The sequence below is a fragment of the Lissotriton vulgaris genome, unplaced genomic scaffold, assembly GCF_964263255.1.
Source record: "Lissotriton vulgaris unplaced genomic scaffold, aLisVul1.2 SCAFFOLD_3581, whole genome shotgun sequence".
NCBI classification, from domain to species: Eukaryota; Metazoa; Chordata; class Amphibia; order Caudata; family Salamandridae; genus Lissotriton; species Lissotriton vulgaris.
The window spans coordinates 183,849-204,821 of record NW_028245482.1 but is presented as its reverse complement, the minus strand read 5'-3'; the positions used below and the strand labels follow the sequence as shown (position 1 = coordinate 204,821).

At 50.1% G+C, this 20,973-nt stretch overlaps 1 protein-coding gene across 1 annotated transcript in view; it reads left to right on the top strand.

Annotated features, from left to right (window-relative positions):
* LOC147666406 (uncharacterized) overlaps window positions 1–20,973 on the top strand; it is a 51,434-nt gene that overhangs the window by 2,600 nt on the left and 27,861 nt on the right. The window contains exon 3 of the mRNA XM_086949082.1: window positions 20,015–20,759. Within this exon, the coding sequence (XP_086805208.1) occupies window positions 20,015–20,759 (745 nt within the window). The remainder of the gene's footprint in view (window positions 1–20,014; window positions 20,760–20,973) is intronic.

Below are 20,973 nucleotides of genomic sequence, written 5' to 3'. Positions count from 1 at the left end.
CTCTGGGCGCCGCCACTACTGGAGCTACAAAGTAGCTGCTCTCCAGCCTCGGCACGGCTCCTCCGCAACATTGTCTCCCCTGACGCCGCTGTGAGCGCCATCTTCTCGCCTGCCCTCGGCTCCCACATTTATTAACTCAGAGCTGCCGGTGAGGACGCAGGCATTGGCCCGATCCCTTTCACGTCTGTACCGGGATGGAAACTACTACCTCTGTGCACCCAGGCTGCTTCCAAAGTGCCTCGGCCCGGCAGGGGGCTCGTGGGATTGCTGAGGGTGATGGCGAACATCCAGTGGGACAGCCTCTCGTCTGCTATACTCGAGTGCCGGAGGGGGCTGCGTCCCTGCCCATTGAGGCACCCTTGCAACTCGGTGACATACTGCGCGCCCTAGTCGACCTTGGGTTCGCCATGCGTACGGTTACTTGTGAATTGGGGGCTCGGATGGACGCTACCCTGCTTGCTGCCCGCCCCCCAGTCTGCCCGCCTGCGGGACACTACGCCACACCCCACGGCTGTTTTCCATGGGTTCCTCGCCAAAGTCGCCATTGGACCGCTGCGGTCACGAGACCCCATCATTGCTGAGGCGCTGGTGGCAGCACCCCCAAAGGTACGCAAGCTCTCTGGGGTATCTGTTAGACGGACCGGGAGGGTCGGCCGAGGATAGGAGGAGAGGTCCCCGGGGAGAGCCGTCTCCGACGATCGTACAGACTAGTAACTTCCCCCCCACAGACGTACACCACACAAGGATAAGGTTCAACGATATTTTATAGCAATTCTTTAAGTACGATAGAATGGTACAAGGAGGTCTGGACTCAGGGGTCCCCTCGGTTCTGGTCTCTGGATGGGAAAAGGGGTAGCGGGACAGTCTTGTTACCAATTGGTTAGATGAAATAGCTCTCAATCCTCGAGCTCGGCGTTCTAGATGATCGGGCCGCGGCGGAGCCGGCAGGTCCCGAGATGGTTGAAGGCGACGGTCCGCGGCGGAGCCAGCTGGTCCCGATGAAGGTGGTAGATACAAACGGTCCGCGGCCACGCCAGCAAGGTCCCGACGACGATGAAGGTTTCAGAAGGTTGCGGCAGCGCCAGCAGGCAGGACGATAGTTCGCAAGGCAGGGCTACGGCAGCGCCAGTAGTCCGTCAAGGATGAGTTCTTCACTGCGTCTTTCGACTCCAGGATACAACTGCCTTCCTGCTCTGGAGCTGCCCTAGTTATAGGTCTGGCGCCCTTTGATGTCCGGACCCTCGTACTTGGGGGTCGGGAGGTCCGGGATGAGGGAGTCCAGACACCCAGCAGGGGGGTGGAGCCAGCGCCTGGGGGAGCTGGGGCGATCGGCCCTTGGCGGAGGAGAGCCATCGACACCTCTTTCTCCCATTGACCTGCCAAGTGGTCCGCTCACCTCCTGGGTGGATGGTGGTGCCGGAATGTCGGGGCCTGGCCAGGCCCAGGGTTAGGGTCGATCGGAGGCCACGCGGCCGCGTGGTGCTGTGTCCAAGATGGTGCCCAGGTCGGGCGAGCAGGCCGGTAGGGAATCGCGCCCATGAGGTCGAGATGTTCAGAGGCAGGGGTCCCGGAGGGGATGGCAAACGGGTCGTGGTGGTGTGTAACACTGGAGGAGCCGGGCTTGGGCCTGGTCGTGCGGGAAGGAGCGAGCCCTTCATGTGGCCTGTCCAACATGCGTCCCCCCCAGCTGAAGGCGGGGAGAGTCACCCATCCTCTTGGGGACTCTCCTCGTCGAGGCAGAAAAAGCGTGACAAGCCATCTGCGTTGGCGTGGTCTTGCCCAGGTCGATGCTCCACGGTGAAGTCCATCCCCTGCAGGGAGATGGACCAGCGTAGTAGTTTCGGGTTTTCCCCCTGCATCTGCATTAGCCACTGCAGGGGCCGATGATCGGTCTGGACCCGGAAGTGGGTGCCGAAGAGGTAGGGCCGGAGCTTTTTGAGGGCCCATACCACGGCGAAGGCCTCCCTCTCTATGGTGCTCCAGCGTTGTTCTCGGGCCAGGAGACGCCTGCTGATGAAAGCCACTGGCTGGTCAAGTCCTTCGGTATTCAACTGGGAAAGGACTGCCCCAATGCCATGGTCGGAGGCGTCCGTCTGGACGATAAATTCCCGACTGTAGTCGGGGGGCCTGGAGCACCGGGGCGGAGCACATGGCGGCCTTCAGCTTCTCGAAGGCCGCTTGACAGTCTGGGGTCCAGTTGACCTTCTTTGGGTGATTTCTGGATGTGAGTTCCGTGAGGGGCCCCACAATACTGCCATAGTCTCTCACAAACCGCCGGTAGTAGCCTGTGAGTCCCAAAAAGGCGCGCACCTCGGTCTGGGTGATGGGGGGCTGCCAGGACTGGATGGCAGCGATCTTGAGTTGCATTGGGGCCACCAGGCCGCTTCCCACCTGGTGTCCGAGATAGGTCACGGACCCCTGGCCAATTTGGCATTTGCTGGCCTTGATCGTGAGACTAGCTCGTTGGAGGGCCTGTAGCACCTCTCGGAGGTGGTGGAGGTGGTCGGACCAGTTGTGGCTGTACACAGCGATATCGTCCAGGTAGGCGGCGCTGAATTCTTCGAGTCCCGCCAGGACCTGGTTTACTAGCCGCTGGAACGTTGCTGGGGCATTCTTCATGCCGAAGGGCATGACTTTGAAGTGATAGTGCCCATCCGGAGTGGAAAATGCAGATCGTTCTGGGGCCCGGGGTGTGAGGCCGATCTGCCAGTAGCCCGCTGTCAGGTCGAAGATGCTGAGGTAGCGGGCAGCCCCCATGCGGTCGATTAGTTCATCTGCCCGGGGAATGGGATGCGCGTCTGTTCTGGTGACCGCATTCAGGCCCCGGTAGTCGACGCAGAACCGGAGTTCTGGGGTGGCGCCGGGGGCAGCTGCTTTGGGGACCAGTACTACTGGGCTGGCCCAGGGCTGTCGGAGGGCTCGATGACTCCGAGCGTGAGCATCCGGGTCACCTCCTCTTGGATGCAGGCCCGTACCCGATCTGGTACGCGGTAGGCCCGGTGGCGGATAGGGGGACTGTCCCCAGTGTCTACATCGTGTACGCACCAGGGGGTGACCCCGGGGGTGAGGGAGAACAGGCTGGCGAACTGCAACAGGAGGTCTCGGCATCCTTGGCGTTGTTCCAGGGTGAGGGCCTCTGAAAGTCGGACCCCGTCCACGGAGCCGTCCTTGTCCCGGGTCCGTAGGAGGTCAGGGAGGGGTTCGGAGTCCTCCTCGGCCCCATTGTCTGTTGCCATCAGGAGGCTAAGTTCTGAACGCACAAAATGGGGTTTCAGTCTATTAGCGTGGAGAACCCGGAGAGGGTTCCGTGAAGATTCCATATCGATGAGATAGGTGACAGGGCCCTTGCGCTCGATTACTTTGAAGGGCCCCGTCCATTTGTCTTGCAGGGCGCATGGTTCGGTGGGGGACATCACCCATACTTGTTGGCCGGGTTCAAATTCGATGGAGGAGGCATTTTGGTCGTACCACCTTTTCATGTCTTCCTGACTAGCCTCCAAGTTTGCTTTTGCCATCTCTCGGAATCGTCGGGTCTGGTTGCGGAGAGTTAGGAGGTACTTGAAAACATCTGGAGGGTTCTTTAGAGGAGGCATTTCCCAGCCTTCTTTGACCAGGCTGAGTGGCCCTCGTACCGGGTGTCCATACAAGAGTTCAAACGGGCTGAAGCCGAGGGACTTCTGGGGGACTTCTCGATAGGCAAAGAGAAGGCACGGTAGTAGCACATCCCACTGGCGACGGAGGGGCTCTTCCAACCCCCCAATCATCCCTTTGAGTGTGCGGTTGAACCGCTCAACGAGTCCGTTTCCTTGAGGGTGATAGGGGGTCGTGAATCGGTAGGTGACCCCACACTGTTGCCAGAGGGACTTCATGTATTTCGAAATAAAGTTTGTGCCTCGGTCACTGACGACTTCTCGGGGGAAGCCCACCCGGGAGAAGATCCCCATCAAGGCCCGGCCGACTACCGGGGCTGTCACAGTTCGCAGGGGAACAGCCTCAGGGTAGCGGGTGGCGTGGTCCACTAGTACCAGGATGAATCGATGTCCTTGTGCTGTACGGGGGTCGAGGGGCCCCACAATGTCTATCCCCACCCTCTCGAACGGGGTGGTGACCACTGGAAATGGTTGCAGGGGGGCTTTCAGTTTGCGGCCGCTCTTCCCACTGGCTTGGCACGTGGGGCAAGACCAGCAGTGTTGGAGTACGTCGTTCCTCATTTTAGGCCAGAAGAAGTGGGTCACTAGGCGACTGTAGGTTTTATCCTGACCCAGGTGGCCAGCCAGGGGGACATCGTGGGCCAGGTTTAGCAAGAAGTTTCTAAAGCGGAGGGGCACCACTAGCACTCGACTGGCCCCTAGCTCCGCGATTCTCTGTTCGCTGTACAACAGGTCATTGTCCCAATAGACCCAATGTGTTCCGGAGGTATCCCCTGCGCTCTGAGCGAGGGCTTGTTGGCGGAGTCCCTCGAGGGAGGGACAGGTTTTCTGTTCTTGGCGAAACTGTTCCTGGGTGGGCCCCCCCTCTTGCTGCCACTGAACCAGGCCGGAGAGGTCCGGAGACTGAACGGGCCCCTCGGGAGTTGGTTCTGGTGGGGCAGTACTGTCGGCGTCTTCTACTGGAGCAACCGGTGGAGGAGGCGCCGGCCATTCAGGTTCTTCGGGACGGGGGATGGCACGGGCGGCCATGGACCGGGTGGTGACGCACGCCCAGTCCGGGATGCCCAACATCCCCAGGTGCTCTCTTCTTTCGACGGCGGCCCACGGGGAGCTTTCCAGGTCATTCCCCAGGAGACAGTCTACGGGGGCGTCATCTCGGACCGTCACTTTTAACATGCCGGAGACTCCTCCCCACTCGAAGGGGACGCAAGCCATCCGACATAGACTCTCCGAATTGTCGGCTGAGCGGACAGGGCAGAGAATGTTCGGCAGGATCTGTTCTGGGGTCACCAGGTGACAGCGGACGGCTGTCATACTGGCCCCAGTGTCACGTAGGGCTTCGGCCCGGCGTCCATTAATGCTCACCCATTGACTGTACTTCCGGGTGTTGGCGGGGAGGGGGACCCGCGGGACCATGTCTCTCCCCCCTAAGCAGGCTAGAGCCATGGCGGCTGGCTCCCATTCTTGGTGTTCTTGCTCATATTCTTCATGTTCCTCGGAGATCTGTTCTTCCCCCAGGGCGGCGGCAGCCATCTGGCGGGGCCTCGGAGTTTGGTTCTGTGGACAATTTGGGTCGTTTGCGTAGTGGCCGACTCGCTGGCATCGGTGACACGTGACATTGGCTCGGTATCCCGGCTGCGCCGGGGTGTTGCCCCGGTTGGCCGGGGGTGGGGTGCTGGTAGCGGGTGCGGCCGGAGCATTGTCTCTTCCTCGTCCTTGGCCCCCTCCTCCACCTCGGGGACGGTGCTGACCGTGGTTGTTCCGGTTCTGTTCATAGGAGCCATTTCGGCCCACTCGGGTGATTTCCCACCGGTCAGCCTCGGCGGCGAGCTGCCGTGGATCAGTCATTTTACTGTCGAGGAGGTGCTGCCTGAGCTCGACGAAGCAGTTGTTTGATAGATGTTCCCATACCATGAGGTTGAAGAGCTGTTCATAAGTTGTGACGTTGCTTCCTTTGATCCAACCCTCGAAGGCCCGGCTGAAATAGTTCACGTATTCCACCCAAGTCGTACCCGGGATTCGGGTGCAGTCTCGGAACCTCTGGCGGTACATTTCGGGTGTGAGCCCATAGCGGGTGAGGAGGGCAGCTTTCATGTGGTCATAGGAGGTCATTAGATGGTCTGGGAGCTGCAGCAGGGCATCGCGGCCCTCATTGAGGAACCTCCCCCATAGTCCGGCTCCCCAGTCGCTTCGATCGATCCGGTGGGAGGTCATAGCGATTTCGTAGGCCTTGAACCATTGCTGGATGTCGTCTTCTCGGAAATATTCTCAGACGACATCCTTGGGGATGTGTACCTTTTTCTCTGTGGTCCCTGGGGTGCGAGATTGCTCGGGCACCCCTACCTCTTTGTTTTGCTTGCGTAAGTCTATCTCAGCTAATTTGCGCTCATGTTCATATGCCAGTCTCTTTTCCTCGAGCTCCCTTTGTCTCTGTTTCTCTTCCCGTTCTTCTCGGAGCCGTAGATGCTCCAGGTTTAGTTTCTGTTCTGCTAACTTGAGTTCACCATCCATTTTGAGCCGAGCCATTTCTAGTTCGTGTAGTCGGGTTCTTTCTCGTTCTTGGATCTCGTCTTGCGAGAGACCCGTTCTTCGTTCCTCGGGAGCCGTGGTGTCTTTTTCTGCTGCTGCGACATTTTGGTCCGGGGGTCTGACGGCCCCGGTTTCTGCCCAGGACTCAAGGGCGTGTTTAAAATCGTCTTTAGTACTTAGACCGGTGGTAGCGATACCTAGTTCGATGCAGAATTGTTTCAACTCACGATGGCTATATTCTTCCTATTTCTCCATCTGGAATTTCTCGGTGGATCCGCTTTCTTTGGTTGTCATGGTGAATCTGTCGTGGGGTGAGCTACTCTCTGTACGATTATGCGGTGATTCGGATCGCGCCGCTGGCCACCAATGTTAGACGGACCGGGAGGGTCGGCCGAGGATAGGAGGAGAGGTCCCCGGGGAGAGCCATCTCCGACGATCGTACAGACTAGTAACTTCCCCCCCACAGACGTACACCACACAAGGATAAGATTCAACGATATTTTATAGCAATTCTTTAAGTACGATAGAATGGTACAAGGAGGTCTGGACTCAGGGGTCCCCTCGGTTCTGGTCTCTGGATGGGAAAAGGGGTAGCGGGACAGTCTTGTTACCAATTGGTTAGATGAAATAGCTCTCAATCCTCGAGCTCGGCGTTCTAGATGATCGGGCCGCGGCGGAGCCGGCAGGTCCCGAGATGGTTGAAGGCGACGGTCCGCGGCGGAGCCAGCTGGTCCCGATGAAGGTGGTAGATACAAACGGTCCGCGGCCACGCCAGCAGGTCCCGACGACGATGAAGGTTTCAGAAGGTTGCGGCAGCGCCAGCAGGCAGGACGATAGTTCGCAAGGCAGGGCTACGGCAGCGCCAGTAGTCCGTCAAGGATGAGTTCTTCACTGCATCTCTCGACTCCAGGATACAACTGCCTTCCTGCTCTGGAGCTGCCCTAGTTATAGGTCTGGCGCCCTTTGATGTCCGGACCCTCGTACTTGGGGGTCGGGAGGTCCGGGATGAGGGAGTCCAGACACCCAGCAGGGGGGTGGAGCCAGCGCCTGGGGGAGCTGGGGCGATCGGCCCTTGGCGGAGGAGAGCCATCGACACCTCTTTCTCCCATTGACCTGCCAAGTGGTCCGCTCACCTCCTGGGTGGATGGTGGTGCCGGAATGTCGGGGCCTGGCCAGGCCCAGGGTTAGGGTCGATCGGAGGCCACGCGGCCGCGTGGTGCTGTGTCCAAGATTGCGCCCAGGTCGGGCGAGCAGGCCGGTAGGGAATCGCGCCAATGAGGTCGAGATGTTCAGAGGCAGGGGTCCCGGAGGGGATGGCAAACGGGTCGTGGTGGTGTGTAACACTGGAGGAGCCGGGCTTGGGCCTGGTCGTGCGGGGAGGGAGCGAGCCCTTCATGTGGCCTGTCCAACAGTATCGGACTGGCTTGGAAGGCGCCGTGAGACATCGCGCCTGGGGGCTTCCTCGGGGACACATGGCGGACCTCCGTCTCTCATCCTGAAACGGCCTTCATCGTGTGGACTAACTGCCTTTGGTGGACCATTGTCGTGCTCCGGATCTGCTGTTATAATTGAGGACTACATGGTAACGACTTGGATGGACTTTTGCGATCGTCCCCTGATTCGGCAGTGGTCCCTCAGTGTGCTCCCACCTTCCAAGTGGGCCATCGTGCAGTTGGATTGTCTCGTTGCACCGCACCGTAGGGGACAGGGTTGAGGATGCCCCCTCCTGCTTCAGGACTGTCTCTCTTGAACTGCTGGGTTGTTGACGGACTGCCGGGGACATTGAATATCGGTATTGTACTGGTCTTGGGGTCGGGGTAAGGGCGGCTAAGGAACTGTACGTTAATTGTGTTGAGTATATTTCACGGGCCCTCCTCCGGTCTTATGTGAATTGTATTCCTTTTCTTTCTCCTATTTTCCTTTTCTTTTTCTCCTTCTCAATTTTCTCTTTCTTACTATATTTCGGGTTATGGGGAGACAAACACTCTGCTAGGGGGGGGGGGGTAGGCCGTAGCCTCTGCATGTGTGTAGGGTGGGGGGGGTAAATTTTAGTTCGTTTTTCTTTCTATGGTGCCTTTTTGTTTTTCTATAATTTCTTCTTTTTCTAGGCCCATGTTAGGCATGCTGGGGGAAGGGTGGTAGCGCGGTATTAGTTGGGTTGTTACGTCCTCTTTGGGGGTGTGCATAACTTGTGACCATCCTCTGGCTGGAACCTGCATGTAGCGAACTGTACTGACTGGTAAGGGTGTCTACTGTCGAGTCCCACCTACATGGACCTGGTTCTTAATTTCTTTGTATAAGTACGGAACAGTATGACCTGCTCTTAATAGTTACGATGAAAACCTTTAAAATTAACCTTCGCTGATCCTGAGACATGGTAATGTGGTAATTACAGTGTAATCTTAATGCTCGCTTACAATGAGAGATGTTACTGTGTCGCCGTAACGCAGCATTGGTGCTTAACTGTTTTCGTGGCCGGCCGGCAGGTTGTAGGCCCGTATTTGTTCTGATTCAATGCACAATAAAGGTTTTAAAAAAAAAAAAAAAAAAGAAACTCTGCTGAAGGGTGGGTGAAGTAAATGGTGATTGCTCTGAGATGTATGGAATTACTGTGGAAAGTTGGCTCTGTGATATGTGGAATTACTGTGGAAATTCGACATCTGATTCCCCCAGTCATTCCAGAGTACTATGATTGCATAAGTTTATTATTGCATCTGTGATCATGTTTATGCGAACAATAGCTTTACAATATCACATGCATCTTTTGAAGGTCAATTCATCTTTCTTCCTTCTTTAGATAGCTAATATGTCTTAGCCCCTCTTTAAACACTTCAGTGCATAGTATGAAGTCCAAATCATGCAAGTTTCTGCCTCTCTGCACAAGATGGTGCAGTGCAGTGCGTTGCGATAAGCTGTAAGCATAGCCTGACAGCATCTTCCACTTTGATACCGGCCATGAAAAAACCCTGATTGACCAATCTGTTCATCCTCTCTGCTTGGCCATTACTCTGTGGGTGATGAAGACTAGCACATTTATGCTTGATACCTGTTCCATCCAAATACTGCTTCCTCTCTCTCAAGACCAATTATACACCATTATCCGAAACCAATTCACCCTGAAAACCCTCTCTGACACGTACAAACCGTACTTGCAACCAATTTGACATGCAGTCTTCAAGCACAATGGCAAATTTCTGATGCACAGGAAGCATCTGAAACAGACCTAAAAAAATCATTACATTCATGGTCCCGTACTGTCAGGAAAACCCACTTCTGTCATAAGAAGAACTATGTATATCAGTGTTTTATCATTTTGCAAACAACTGGTAACTCTCTCTAATTAATTTTTCCACATCCCTGTCGATGGCAGGCGACCAGTATTGCATTGTCAGTCGTTTGTTTTTCGATATCACAGCTAAATGTCTCACCTCTGACAGTATGACATTTGCTATTGGCTGTGCCTCTGTATTTTATAAAGAAAGAAATAAAGAAACCAATAAAGAAGGAACAGAAGATCTATAAATTTCATGAACTTTTCTTGCTAATTATACTATTGAGTGCACCTCTAAATATTTTTGTAATTCTTACGTATAACAGACATCCTTGGCAGTGGATGTTGAGAGTGGTTGCACCACAACAACTTATGAAACAGAGGAAGTTAATGTGCTAAACCTTGGTCTTCTGCTGTGGGCTTTTGTTTTTGACATTTGCTATTGGTATGCAGTTTTCACAACAAATCCTTTTTCTTTTGGCCATTCTTTCCTCATGAAATGAATCACTTTCAATAAAATAGAATCTTCATCCAATGTCTTTCTCTACTTTTGCCCCCACACACACACACAGACAGTCTTTACCCGACCAACAAATACTTGCGGCAGTACATTCCACATCCTCACAGTCATTCTCTTTGTTCTTATTTCCACATCTTCCTGCCCTCAGGGCAGTCGGGGCAAGCAATCAGTATTTTTTTTCTCTCTCCTGCAGTGTGTTCAACCTCAAAATGATGTTTCAAAAGTTTCAAACTTAACCTCACCAACCTGGCAGTAGCCTGCTGGTGTTCACATTATTACCATTCAAAAAAGGTTTATTATCTGTTCATATTCTGAACTTGGTCCCACATAAGGATGACTTGAACTTTTCAGTTTCCCACGCTCAGTCCTACATCCCACGCTCAATGGTCGAGTGTTTACGTTCATGTGGTCGCAGTGTGTGTGATGCCATTGCACATTCCTCATTTCCTTTACCTTGAGTCACTACAGCGCCATTGCCAAAGCTACCAGTATCATCAGTGATACAGCACTCATTGCCTGGTAGATATGGACTCAGAAGTGCTGCATTGAGCAGTTTCCCCTAATCTCGGCAAATGCACCTTCCTGTCCCCAAATCCCTCAATCATTCTTTGTGAAAAGGTTGTGAAGTGGTTCCGCAATCACTGCAACATTTTCAGTACATTTTGAAAAAATAGATACATTCCTGTGAGGAGGACCCCGAAAGTAGGGCCCTGAACCCCTGTTACCGGTCCTGGAAACCGGAGATACCACGGAAAGCCAGGGGACAGCAAGGGTTCACCCGTTGCTCTAGATCTCCTCCTTGTAGTAAGAAGGAGTTGGCTTTACGGAGAAGGACCAATCAGGAAGGCCGACAAGAAAAGAAAAGGCGGAGACGGAAGACGCGGAGTGTGCATCGAGTTGTATTAGCAGGATGCCAGAGGAGAGAAGAGGGAAGAAACGTTGAGAAAACGGGACGACGACGGCAATGATAACCCGGACGAAGGAGAGGAGTGGAGCGAGGATTGGTGGATCCCCACCTCCCCTAGGAGGTGTGAAAACGCCGCCGCAGCTCATGAGAGCTGCAGCTAGGACGGTGAGTGAACAAGCTGAAGTGTGGGCATCAAGCTAGCAGGGGAAAGCATATTGAGGTAAAGGGAGGCAGTCAAGGGGTGGTTGTACTGCACCAAAGTAAGCCGCATATTTTCTTTTCTTTCATGAGGATATTTTCTTTGTGTCTGCCTTTATTTTTCTTTCACCGTTTACTGATGTCTTGGGCTAATACTCGTCTCTGGTGATTCTCGTCCTATAACTCCTGAGTGACTCGGCTTGAATTACCTACACGGGGAGAGGGCCACGTTAATTAGGCGTTAACCCCCTCTTCATGCACAACGTTTTGTGGTGAAGGACACGATCCCAGTCTCTGCCTCTCTCTTTATCTTTCATTTATGGCCATGGCGTGCCAGAACCAAAAACAAACCACAAAAATATTTCCTTGCAGTTAAACAGCACTCCCATGCAGCAACTTCACGTCTCACAAACAAAAACACGCTGGGGTTATGTTAGAAACAGGTAGTCTGGTGCAGAGCGGGTCAAACTCCGGAGGAAATGTGTAAAGCATCATCGCAGCACACACAGGCGACACACAAGGCACACTACAAAAAGAGACTCCACACCAGGTTAGGTGAAAAACAGTATGTGTATTGTAAAATAAACACATCAGAAAGGAATCACAGGTGCAGATAAACTGTACCAGCCTGCACCGGGAATAATACACAGGGGGACTATATACAGGGCAGCGCCAATCAGACCGCTGCCGGAACCATCACAAGTCCAAGGATAACTGAAAGTCCATAAGCAATAACATCTCACCGGCCGTACCTCCTGGTAAGTAGACATGCACTTGGCATAAATCACTTTAAGCACTTGTCAAGGTAGGCCTAAACATGAAACCAGCCACGTAGGCATTAGGGAAAAACAGTAGCATAAAGGCATTAATCATGAAAACACATTACGCATAACTTCAGGCATAAGTCATCGTTGCCGTAGCCTGGAATGGTAACCTCATGTTAGGCATAGTATGCCTCTGGGCGATTAAGCTATTATGCTTGTATAGATACAGAATACAAAATATTCATGCAGGTGTTTTTCTGTACAGTGGTCTATATTCTGGTGGCTGTGTAATTGTGATTTGGTGTTGTTATACAAAAACATATTTTCGTTTGTTGATAGGAAGAAGACTATCTTCTCCCAGCAGTGGACGCCCAAATTCCTGGTAGATATGTATCTGTTTAATAGTAACATTATCGTCATCTCTTCCCAACTCATTACTTGGGTTTGGTTGCAGTAGCTATTTTACATTTCAAGGTCCTGAAGAAAGCCGGGGTAAAATCCCCTTAGGCTGAAACATGTCGACCATACTGTACAGCGCCATGGAGTAATAGCCCTCCACTAGGCGTGCTTTTAACCTTTTGACACACAGACTTCTGAATGCACACTTAGTCAGAGCCTGCGTAGTTAATTTTATTTATCACTATTTCTTGAGCACTGCACTTCACTTGTCCACTTCTTTGGCAAACACCATGGCTAAGATTACTGACATCCATTTTCACACTAGCACTAATCGGTTGGATGTGATATGGCTTCATCAGAAAGTCCCACGTGACGCATACTCCACCAATAAGGGTGGTCTGATGGGATTTTTTCTAGCTTGTTTGTTTCCAATAACTACCAACGGCACTGACACACATGCGCATCCAGCTGTTTTATAGTCACTGGCATAGTCATACACCCCCTCTAGACCTGGTCTGCTTTGTTGTATGTCATATGTTCTTATAGTAGGGGAGGTAGCATACAGGTCTCTAAATATTCCCCTTGACCCTCCACACACCGTCATTTTTGTTAGTAATAAGAGCAACTTTTTAGTTGCGGGTCAATTCAATATAGGTGCAACCATCGATTATTTGCACCTTCAGAGCTCACCTAACTCATTTGTGTGTGTTGCCCGCCTGCTGACTTAGCCACCACCACATGCCTCCTTTAATGACACACTATGATAATGACATCATGTCCACCTCTTATCAATACGCATTAATACTCTGCACCTCACCTTAACAACATGATGGTTTTGTATTGAGTCAAGCAATGTCCTAACATGGAGCGATTGTTGCTAGCATAAACTATGCATGTCCATAATTTCCTTAAGATAGCCATGGGTCTATCCATGGTTCTCATACCTACTGATTTTCTGATGTGTACTTATTTCTAACTGAATGCTTACTGCTCACAAACATCTAGTGCACAGGGTTCTTTAATTTCCCACCGCATTTATTGTGGACGTTTTTTTGAAGAGAGTAAACATTTACTTATAAGTTTTTCCTGAGGTAACATTTTAATGTGACTAGCTGCTCCATGATATTTTGGCAGCTCTCTGATCAGGATAAACACGCTGGAGTTATTCACTTGTAATGATTTAAGACTGTAAACCGAGTCCGGCGTGATCTGGCAGGCGCATGCCTGAGGGAACAGTGTCTCCCGTTTTTGGTATGCGTGTTAGCTTCTGGTGAGACATAGGATTAACCAGATAACACCATTCCCACAAGAGGCATTTCTATTTTTATTTCGCCTTAGTGATCGGACATGACAATTCCGTTTTTTCCAGTTGCACGATGGAATGAAAATTAATTTTACCGGCGGTTTTAGCATCTGCGCATGCGCGACAGAGAAGTGTCTGTCATCGAGTTTTCTGCTTCTTGTATATTGAACGCCAGCGTTAGCAGTGCATTTAAGGATTCGAAAATGGCCCGCCCAACACCTCCATTTCCGCTCGGCTTAGACACAGGGGCACCGACGGACAGGTGAGTGCCTTAATGGCTTCTCTGGCTGGTAAAATAAGATCCGCCTTTTCACATGAAATAATAAGAGTATAAGGAGCTGAATTGGTCTCTGTTTTTTACTGGTAAACAGCACAAGGGGACTCTTGTTGCCCTTTTCCTCGTGATATAAAACAGCTTGCATTTCTGGGGAGCTCAGTCACAGTTACCCTCCAGATAAATCTCTATGCCCCTCTCACCAACACCCCTTGAATGGGATGGAGGAGCAGTTTGTTTTGTTTGGTTATTATAATGAGGAGGTCATTAAATTGCCAATAAGCGTATTAGGTAGAGACATCCCCAATGCTGGAAATACGCTGTGTGACATGAGATATGTCGCAGGATATGTAATTTCAAATGTGTCATTAGGGTTGTGGAGAGAGGGCTCTGTGTTGGCAGATGGGTACCTATCACACGTTTGTTAGGTTTAGTGTGTAGAGCAATTTGCTTAGGCACCGTAAAGTTGCGTACTTACTGTGTTCTTTTTTTCTACACCATAGAGCGGGGCCTCGTTCTCCCGAGCGGTTGCCGGGTGAGGTGAGGTTTTTCACCCACACAAGGCTGGGTGAGTATCACCTAGAGGAAATGCCTCTGGGCGATTAAGCTATTATGCTTGTATAGATGCAGAATACAAAATATTCATGCAGGTGTTTTTCTGTACAGTGGTCTATATTCTGGTGGCTGTGTAATTGTGATTTGGTGTTGTTATACAAAAACATATTTTCGTTTGTTGATAGGAAGAAGACTATCTTCTCCCAGCAGTGGACGCCCAAATTCCTGGTAGATATGTATCTGTTTAATAGTAACATTATCGTCATCTCTTCCCAACTCATTACTTGGGTTTGGTTGCAGTAGCTATTTTACATTTCAAGGTCCTGAAGAAAGCCGGGGTAAAATCCCCTTAGGCTGAAACATGTCGACCATACTGTACAGCGCCATGGAGTAATAGCCCTCCACTAGGCGTGCTTTTAACCTTTTGACACACAGACTTCTGAATGCACACTTAGTCAGAGCCTGCGTAGTTAATTTTATTTATCACTATTTCTTGAGCACTGCACTTCACTTGTCCACTTCTTTGGCAAACACCATGGCTAAGATTACTGACATCCATTTTCACACTAGCACTAATCGGTTGGATGTGATATGGCTTCATCAGAAAGTCCCACGTGACGCATACTCCACCAATAAGGGTGGTCTGATGGGATTTTTTCTAGCTTGTTTGTTTCCAATAACTACCAACGGCACTGACACACATGCGCATCCAGCTGTTTTATAGTCACTGGCATAGTCATACACCCCCTCTAGACCTGGTCTGCTTTGTTGTATGTCATAGTATGCAGAACACCAGCATTGCAGCCTTAGGGGAAAAGAAACCATTAGAGCTTGCCATAAAACACACAGTGGTCCGGCATAAAGCCTGAATCAACACCTTAGGCCTACCGTCACAGTGGACCTGAAAACGCGAATACATTAGGCATAACGGGTGAGCATATTCTGCACATCATTAGGCACACCATACTCATACTAACCCATGGGAGCATTAAATCACCATAGATTTGGCACTTTACGCAGGACCCCCACAAGCTAGCATTAGGGTAAAAGCATTGCCAGCATTAATGCATTAGGCCTACACACAGTATGAATAACCTATTAGGTGTGAAAAGCATTAGGCATCAACCTGTGGACATAAACATAGTAAGCATGAAGCCTTCTCATTAGGGTAAAAACGCTAGGCAACATCACCTTAGGCATTAGAGATGCATAAGGCACCTCCTGCGGTACATGGGGCCTAATCATATTAGAATGGGGCAAACACATGAGGCATTTCATCATGGCGCACATTAGGACAGAACATTAGCATAATGGTGCATCCCTAGTAACCCCCAAACATCCTGTAAGCATTAGGGGGGAAAGAAACCATTAGCGATATAACCACATGCATTAGGCATGAGCAACATTAACCCCTTCGGTGCTCATGACGAGCTGAGCTCGTCATGACCACACCCGTTTTTATTATGGCCCAGCACAGGAGAAGGATATCATCAGCAGCGATGGTGTTAACAGTACACTTTATGTAAATACACCTGGAATAGCTGCCCCAAAGTTTCAGATTCGCTTCTGGCGATACTGCGCCTGGGAGCCCCTACTCGGGGGCTCTCAAATTACCAGTGGCCCAAAATCAGCACTGCAAACCGGAGGGAAAAGCATTTGTTATCATCCTAGGTACAAATGCATTATGCAACAATATTATGCAAGAAATCATATGGGGCAATAGGCCTCGCCAGCATAAACACAGTTCGCCCCAATCGGGGGCACAACACTCTGAAACTGGCCCCTGGCCAACTGGCCTCTCTCCGGGGCTCAAATGCCCTATATCCCGCAAAGTCAGGGCTGGCTGCAAAAACAGCAAAAGCAAGGTGCGCAAAGCACTGGGGCGGGACAGGAGTGTCTCTCCCTCCTCTCTCTTTTCCTGAGGAGTACAATGCCCCCAATACGTTGCAGCTGCCCACTGTCAACAAAGCAGGCAGGGGGGAATCCAACACAGTGAGATCCCCTCGTAGCGCTTTAGAATCCCGGCGCTGCAGACGTCCGCTCCTCTTCTCCTGAGCACAGTTGTAGCGCCTTGGCAGCAAGCAGAGCACAGTCAATGCGAAGGGGAATTGAAATATAGCACTCTGACAGCACAGCACTGCAGGCGTCAGCTCCTCTTCCCCTGGCACCTTGAATATAGCGCTTGCAAGGCACTAGGCCCCACTAGAAGCTTCAGGGACAGAAGATCGCGTAACTCTTCTGGTAGTCAGGAAAACAGTCCCCACCAGACACTGGAGTGCAGGCAGAGCAGCACAGTCACTTCGAATATGGCACTCACCAGGCGCTAGGTGACTAACAGGATGGGGTCCCACCCATGGGAGTAGCGCCCACGCTCCTCACCTCCTTGAGTGCAGGCAGTCAAAGTATAGCGCTCATGAGGTGCTAGGACAGCAGAGCAGGCAGGCCAGGCTGGGCAAGATCAGCAGACAGTGGGCACTCATCCGTACAGGACAGCAGCTCCTCGAAGCAGTCCTCTCCCATAAAGTGGCACTCCTCCTTACTTAGCAGTCTTCACTCCAGCAAAGGCTCTCACTGGCCTTGTGGGCAGCAGAGCGGTACAGATGGGCTCAGGGGCCAGCACACAGGCTCTTGCGGCGGTACATCCTGGCAGAGTGTCCCCTCTCATTCCAGTCCACACTCAGTCTGAGCACATGGCATCTCTACCGCTCTACATATATCTTCCCATCTACCAGAAAGAGCTGGAAGCTTATAGAAGGTCCCTGGCAGTTCCAGCCTCTTCTGCCACTGTGGGGAAAGTGTAGAGCCCCTTGTCACTTCAAACACTAGACAGCCAACCCAACGAAGGCAGGCGGCACAAGCAGACAGAAATTGCATCCATTACTACTACCACCAGGTCTGAGGTTGTTTCTGCTCAACTGTAGGTCTCTTCCTAAGCATTGTTTAGAAATCTCCTTGCTCTCAGATGAACATACTCCGGATGTGATCTTTTTGACCGAAACTTGGCTGAGTCAAGACTCTCAGCCGGATCTGGTGCAGGCCATTATTCCTAGTTACCAGATAGTGCGGTCAGATCGACCTCAGGGTAAAGGTGGTGGGCTTGCGATTATTTATAAAGACAGCTATGTTTGCCGCTGCCTGACGGAGGAGATTGAGGATTGCGAAAGTCTGCCTTTCGTGATCGAGTTTTCCCCTAACACCAGTTTCACTGGCATTCTTATTTATCGCGCCCCTGGAACCATCGGTCAATTTAACACATCTCTCTTGTCGGTGGCCTCCGATTTGGTTACCTCTCCCTCAAATTTTACTTTACTTGGAGATTTTAATGTTCATTTTGATAGTCTTTCGGACCCCACGGCTCTAGAGATGATGTCGAGTTTAGCCGCCATCCAATTAGAGCAATTAGTTCCCTATCCAACGCATGAAAAATGTGTGGTGATCTGTATTATGCAATACTTGTTGGAACTTCATGATGTCACCTGTGGGTTCTTCATGTACTGTGCATTCTCCTCCAATGTTCTCTGTTTGGCAGTTGCAGCTGCCCTGTCTCCTCTTCATGCTGGACGGCTCTCTTTTCCTGAATAAATCTCCTACTACAGCTCCTGCCTCTGCCTCATCTTTACATTGGCGACTGAGGATGGTCAGCTGTTCTTCAGCTGTCGCTTCTACCTACAGATCAACCTCATCAAGCAAAGAGGTTTGATTTTATGAACATTTTCCTTGCCTACAACCCACTTCCATGTGAGTACATTTACCAATATTTCCTACGCGCTGTTTTCATTGAGATCTATCGAGAGCCGTCCCAGCTGCCATCGTCAAACTGTTTACTTAACTTCGTTCTACCAACTGACTCTATTCTTACCAGCACCACGTGTTACTTCACTCCCCATTTTCTGCACTGCGTGTGTCTTCACCGCCCAGCGCTGCTTGTGTTTTGATCGTCCATTACCTGCTCTGCGTATATTTTTACCGCTTGTTCTTCCACCTTCAAGCTACGCTGTGTAATGATGACGTAGTCGAATCTTCATCTCCCCCCAGCGCCAGCACGCACTTCGTTGTCCATAGCAACCTGCACGTCAAAACGCCTTTCCTCTGTGTCAATCACCGCGTCACGACGTTCTTCCTGATTTCCAACGCTCTCACGTCACAAAGGCTTCGCGTCGATTTCAATCCTGGCTTCATTGTTTTGACTACGTCAGCTGCTTCTACATGTCACTAAGACTTCTCCCGCTGCACCATTATTCAACCCTTTACCTTCGCTGACGCTCGCAGCTCTTCATATTTCATTTTATCACGCTGATGTTCACAGCTCAAGCACACAGCAAATTTTTACTCTTAAAAAAAAAGAGAAGAAGATCTACACTTTCGCGCTGATGCGCACAGCCTATACTAGATTATACCTTCTACATCAACATTTACATGCTCAAGTACTCAATCTCTGCACGCTGACGTGCACAGCTTTTCAGTCCTTGCACGCTGACGTGCACAGCTTCTGCATACATTTTTCCCTCAATACACTGATGTGCACAGTATCTACTCGCTGACGTGCACAGCTTTTCAGCACTGTATCTACTCGCTGATGTGCACAGCCTTAGCACATCATATGCACGCATTTTGCTCTTAACAAAAGTTTATTTACACATTTACGCTGTCATATTTACAAGGTTTTTTTTTTGTTTGTTATAAAATTTCACTGTTATTTTACTGTTTGCTTCCTTGCACTTTTTTTTTCATTTATAGGAAAAAATAGAAGATCTTGCTATGCAAAACGTATCTCCCCCTGCTCCATTTCTTCAGACTCCTGGAGATCCTCCTCTTGAATGGAAGCTTTGGTTGAGATCTTTCAGGGCCTACCTAGGGGCAATCGACGGTCTTAGGTACCGTGCAGAAAGGAAAAAGAGTCTAATGTACTATCATCTTGGTGTGGAAGGGCAGAATGTTTTTGACCATCTACCAATCTATGTTCCACCTACTGGTGAAACTCCTGATGAATTCGAAATAGCTATAGCTAAATTAGACAAGTACTTTGTTAAGACTAAAAACATGGTTGTGCATCGCTACAAATTTTTCACCAGAGCTCAAAAACCCGAAGAAAGCATTGACACTTTTGTCACTGCTTTAAAAATACTTGCGTCTAAATGCGAATTTGACAATTTTACCTCTCAACTTATTAGAGATCAACTTGTTGCTCGCTGTTCCTGCAAACAAATCCAAGGGAAACTACTGTCCTGGAAAGATCCTTCTCTCGACAAGGCTATCGATATAGCCAAAAGTATTGAAACATCTTTAGAAGACTCCAAACAATTAGAAGTTTCTCTTTCTAACACTTCCATTTCTGGTGCTGTTTCCACCAGGATGCCTCTTCCTACCAAGACTTCTAATTTCACTCCTCGTGACTCTCGTGGTTATTTCAAAAGAATGGGAAACACTGGTTTTAGAAGACCTTTCACACCTAATAGACAATACAGCCAAAGTACTTTCTGTTATAGATGTGGCTCGTCTTACCATGCTTCCAATTTTAAAAATTGTCCTGCTGCCAATCAACAATGCACTCAGTGTGGGAAAAATGGTCATTTTTCAAGGGTCTGCATGAGAGGTAGAAGAGGTAATGTACGTAGTGTCATGTGTGAAAATGATTTCTTTCAAGATTCTAATCCCCTTGAGCATTCGACTGAACATTCTGAACATTCTGAATGTGATGTGACCAATCAGGAATATGTTGTTGTAGTGAAAGACAATGACACTTTCAGCCGTACTTTTCTTGTCCCTGATCCTGAAGTCGATGCCACTATTGACAATCACCATATCCTACTACTGGTGGACACCGGTGCTCGTATCACCATTGTTTCCTATGAGAAATATTCTCACCTTTGGCAAAATAAATGTTTACTTCCTCCTGATGTTCTTTCTGTGGCCTTTGAAGGAAGCAGAATTAACCTTTTAGGCTATTTTTTGGCGGAAATCTCCATCTTCAGCAAATCCATCAAGGGGAAGGTCTATGTTGCCAAACATGGTATCAATGTTCTAGGGCTTATACATCAGGCAGAATTTGGTGTCACCATTAGACCTGGTTTACCCAACCCTGTATTCATTGAAGGGTGCAATCTCTCTTCTCCTGCATCTTCTACTTCTGTTTGCAACATTTTTAATAGTGAATTCTGGGAGCACAAATATGGAAAAATCTTTGAGGATCGTTTAGGCAAGATCACCAATTTCCAACACTTTATCAAGGTCAAAGATGGTGTTTCCCCAGTTAAACACAAGCTTAGGAACGTTCCTCTTAGTATTAGAGAAGATTTGTCCAAACATCTTAAGTCATTATGCGAGCAAGAAATCATTGAAAAAGTAGAATCCACGTTATGGCTTTCTCCTATTGTTCTTGCCAGAAAAAGGTCTGGCGATCTTAGGATGTGTGTGGATTTACGCAGTCTCAACGAAGCTATCTGGGTCGATGGCTTTCCCCTCCCTCGCATTGAGGATTTGATAGCTAAAGTGGGCTCATCCACTTGGTTTTCCAAACTTGATTTAAAAGCAGCCTACCACCAGATTGAGTTACATCCGCTCTCTCGACATCTCACTGCTTTTGTAACTCCTGATGGAGTTTTT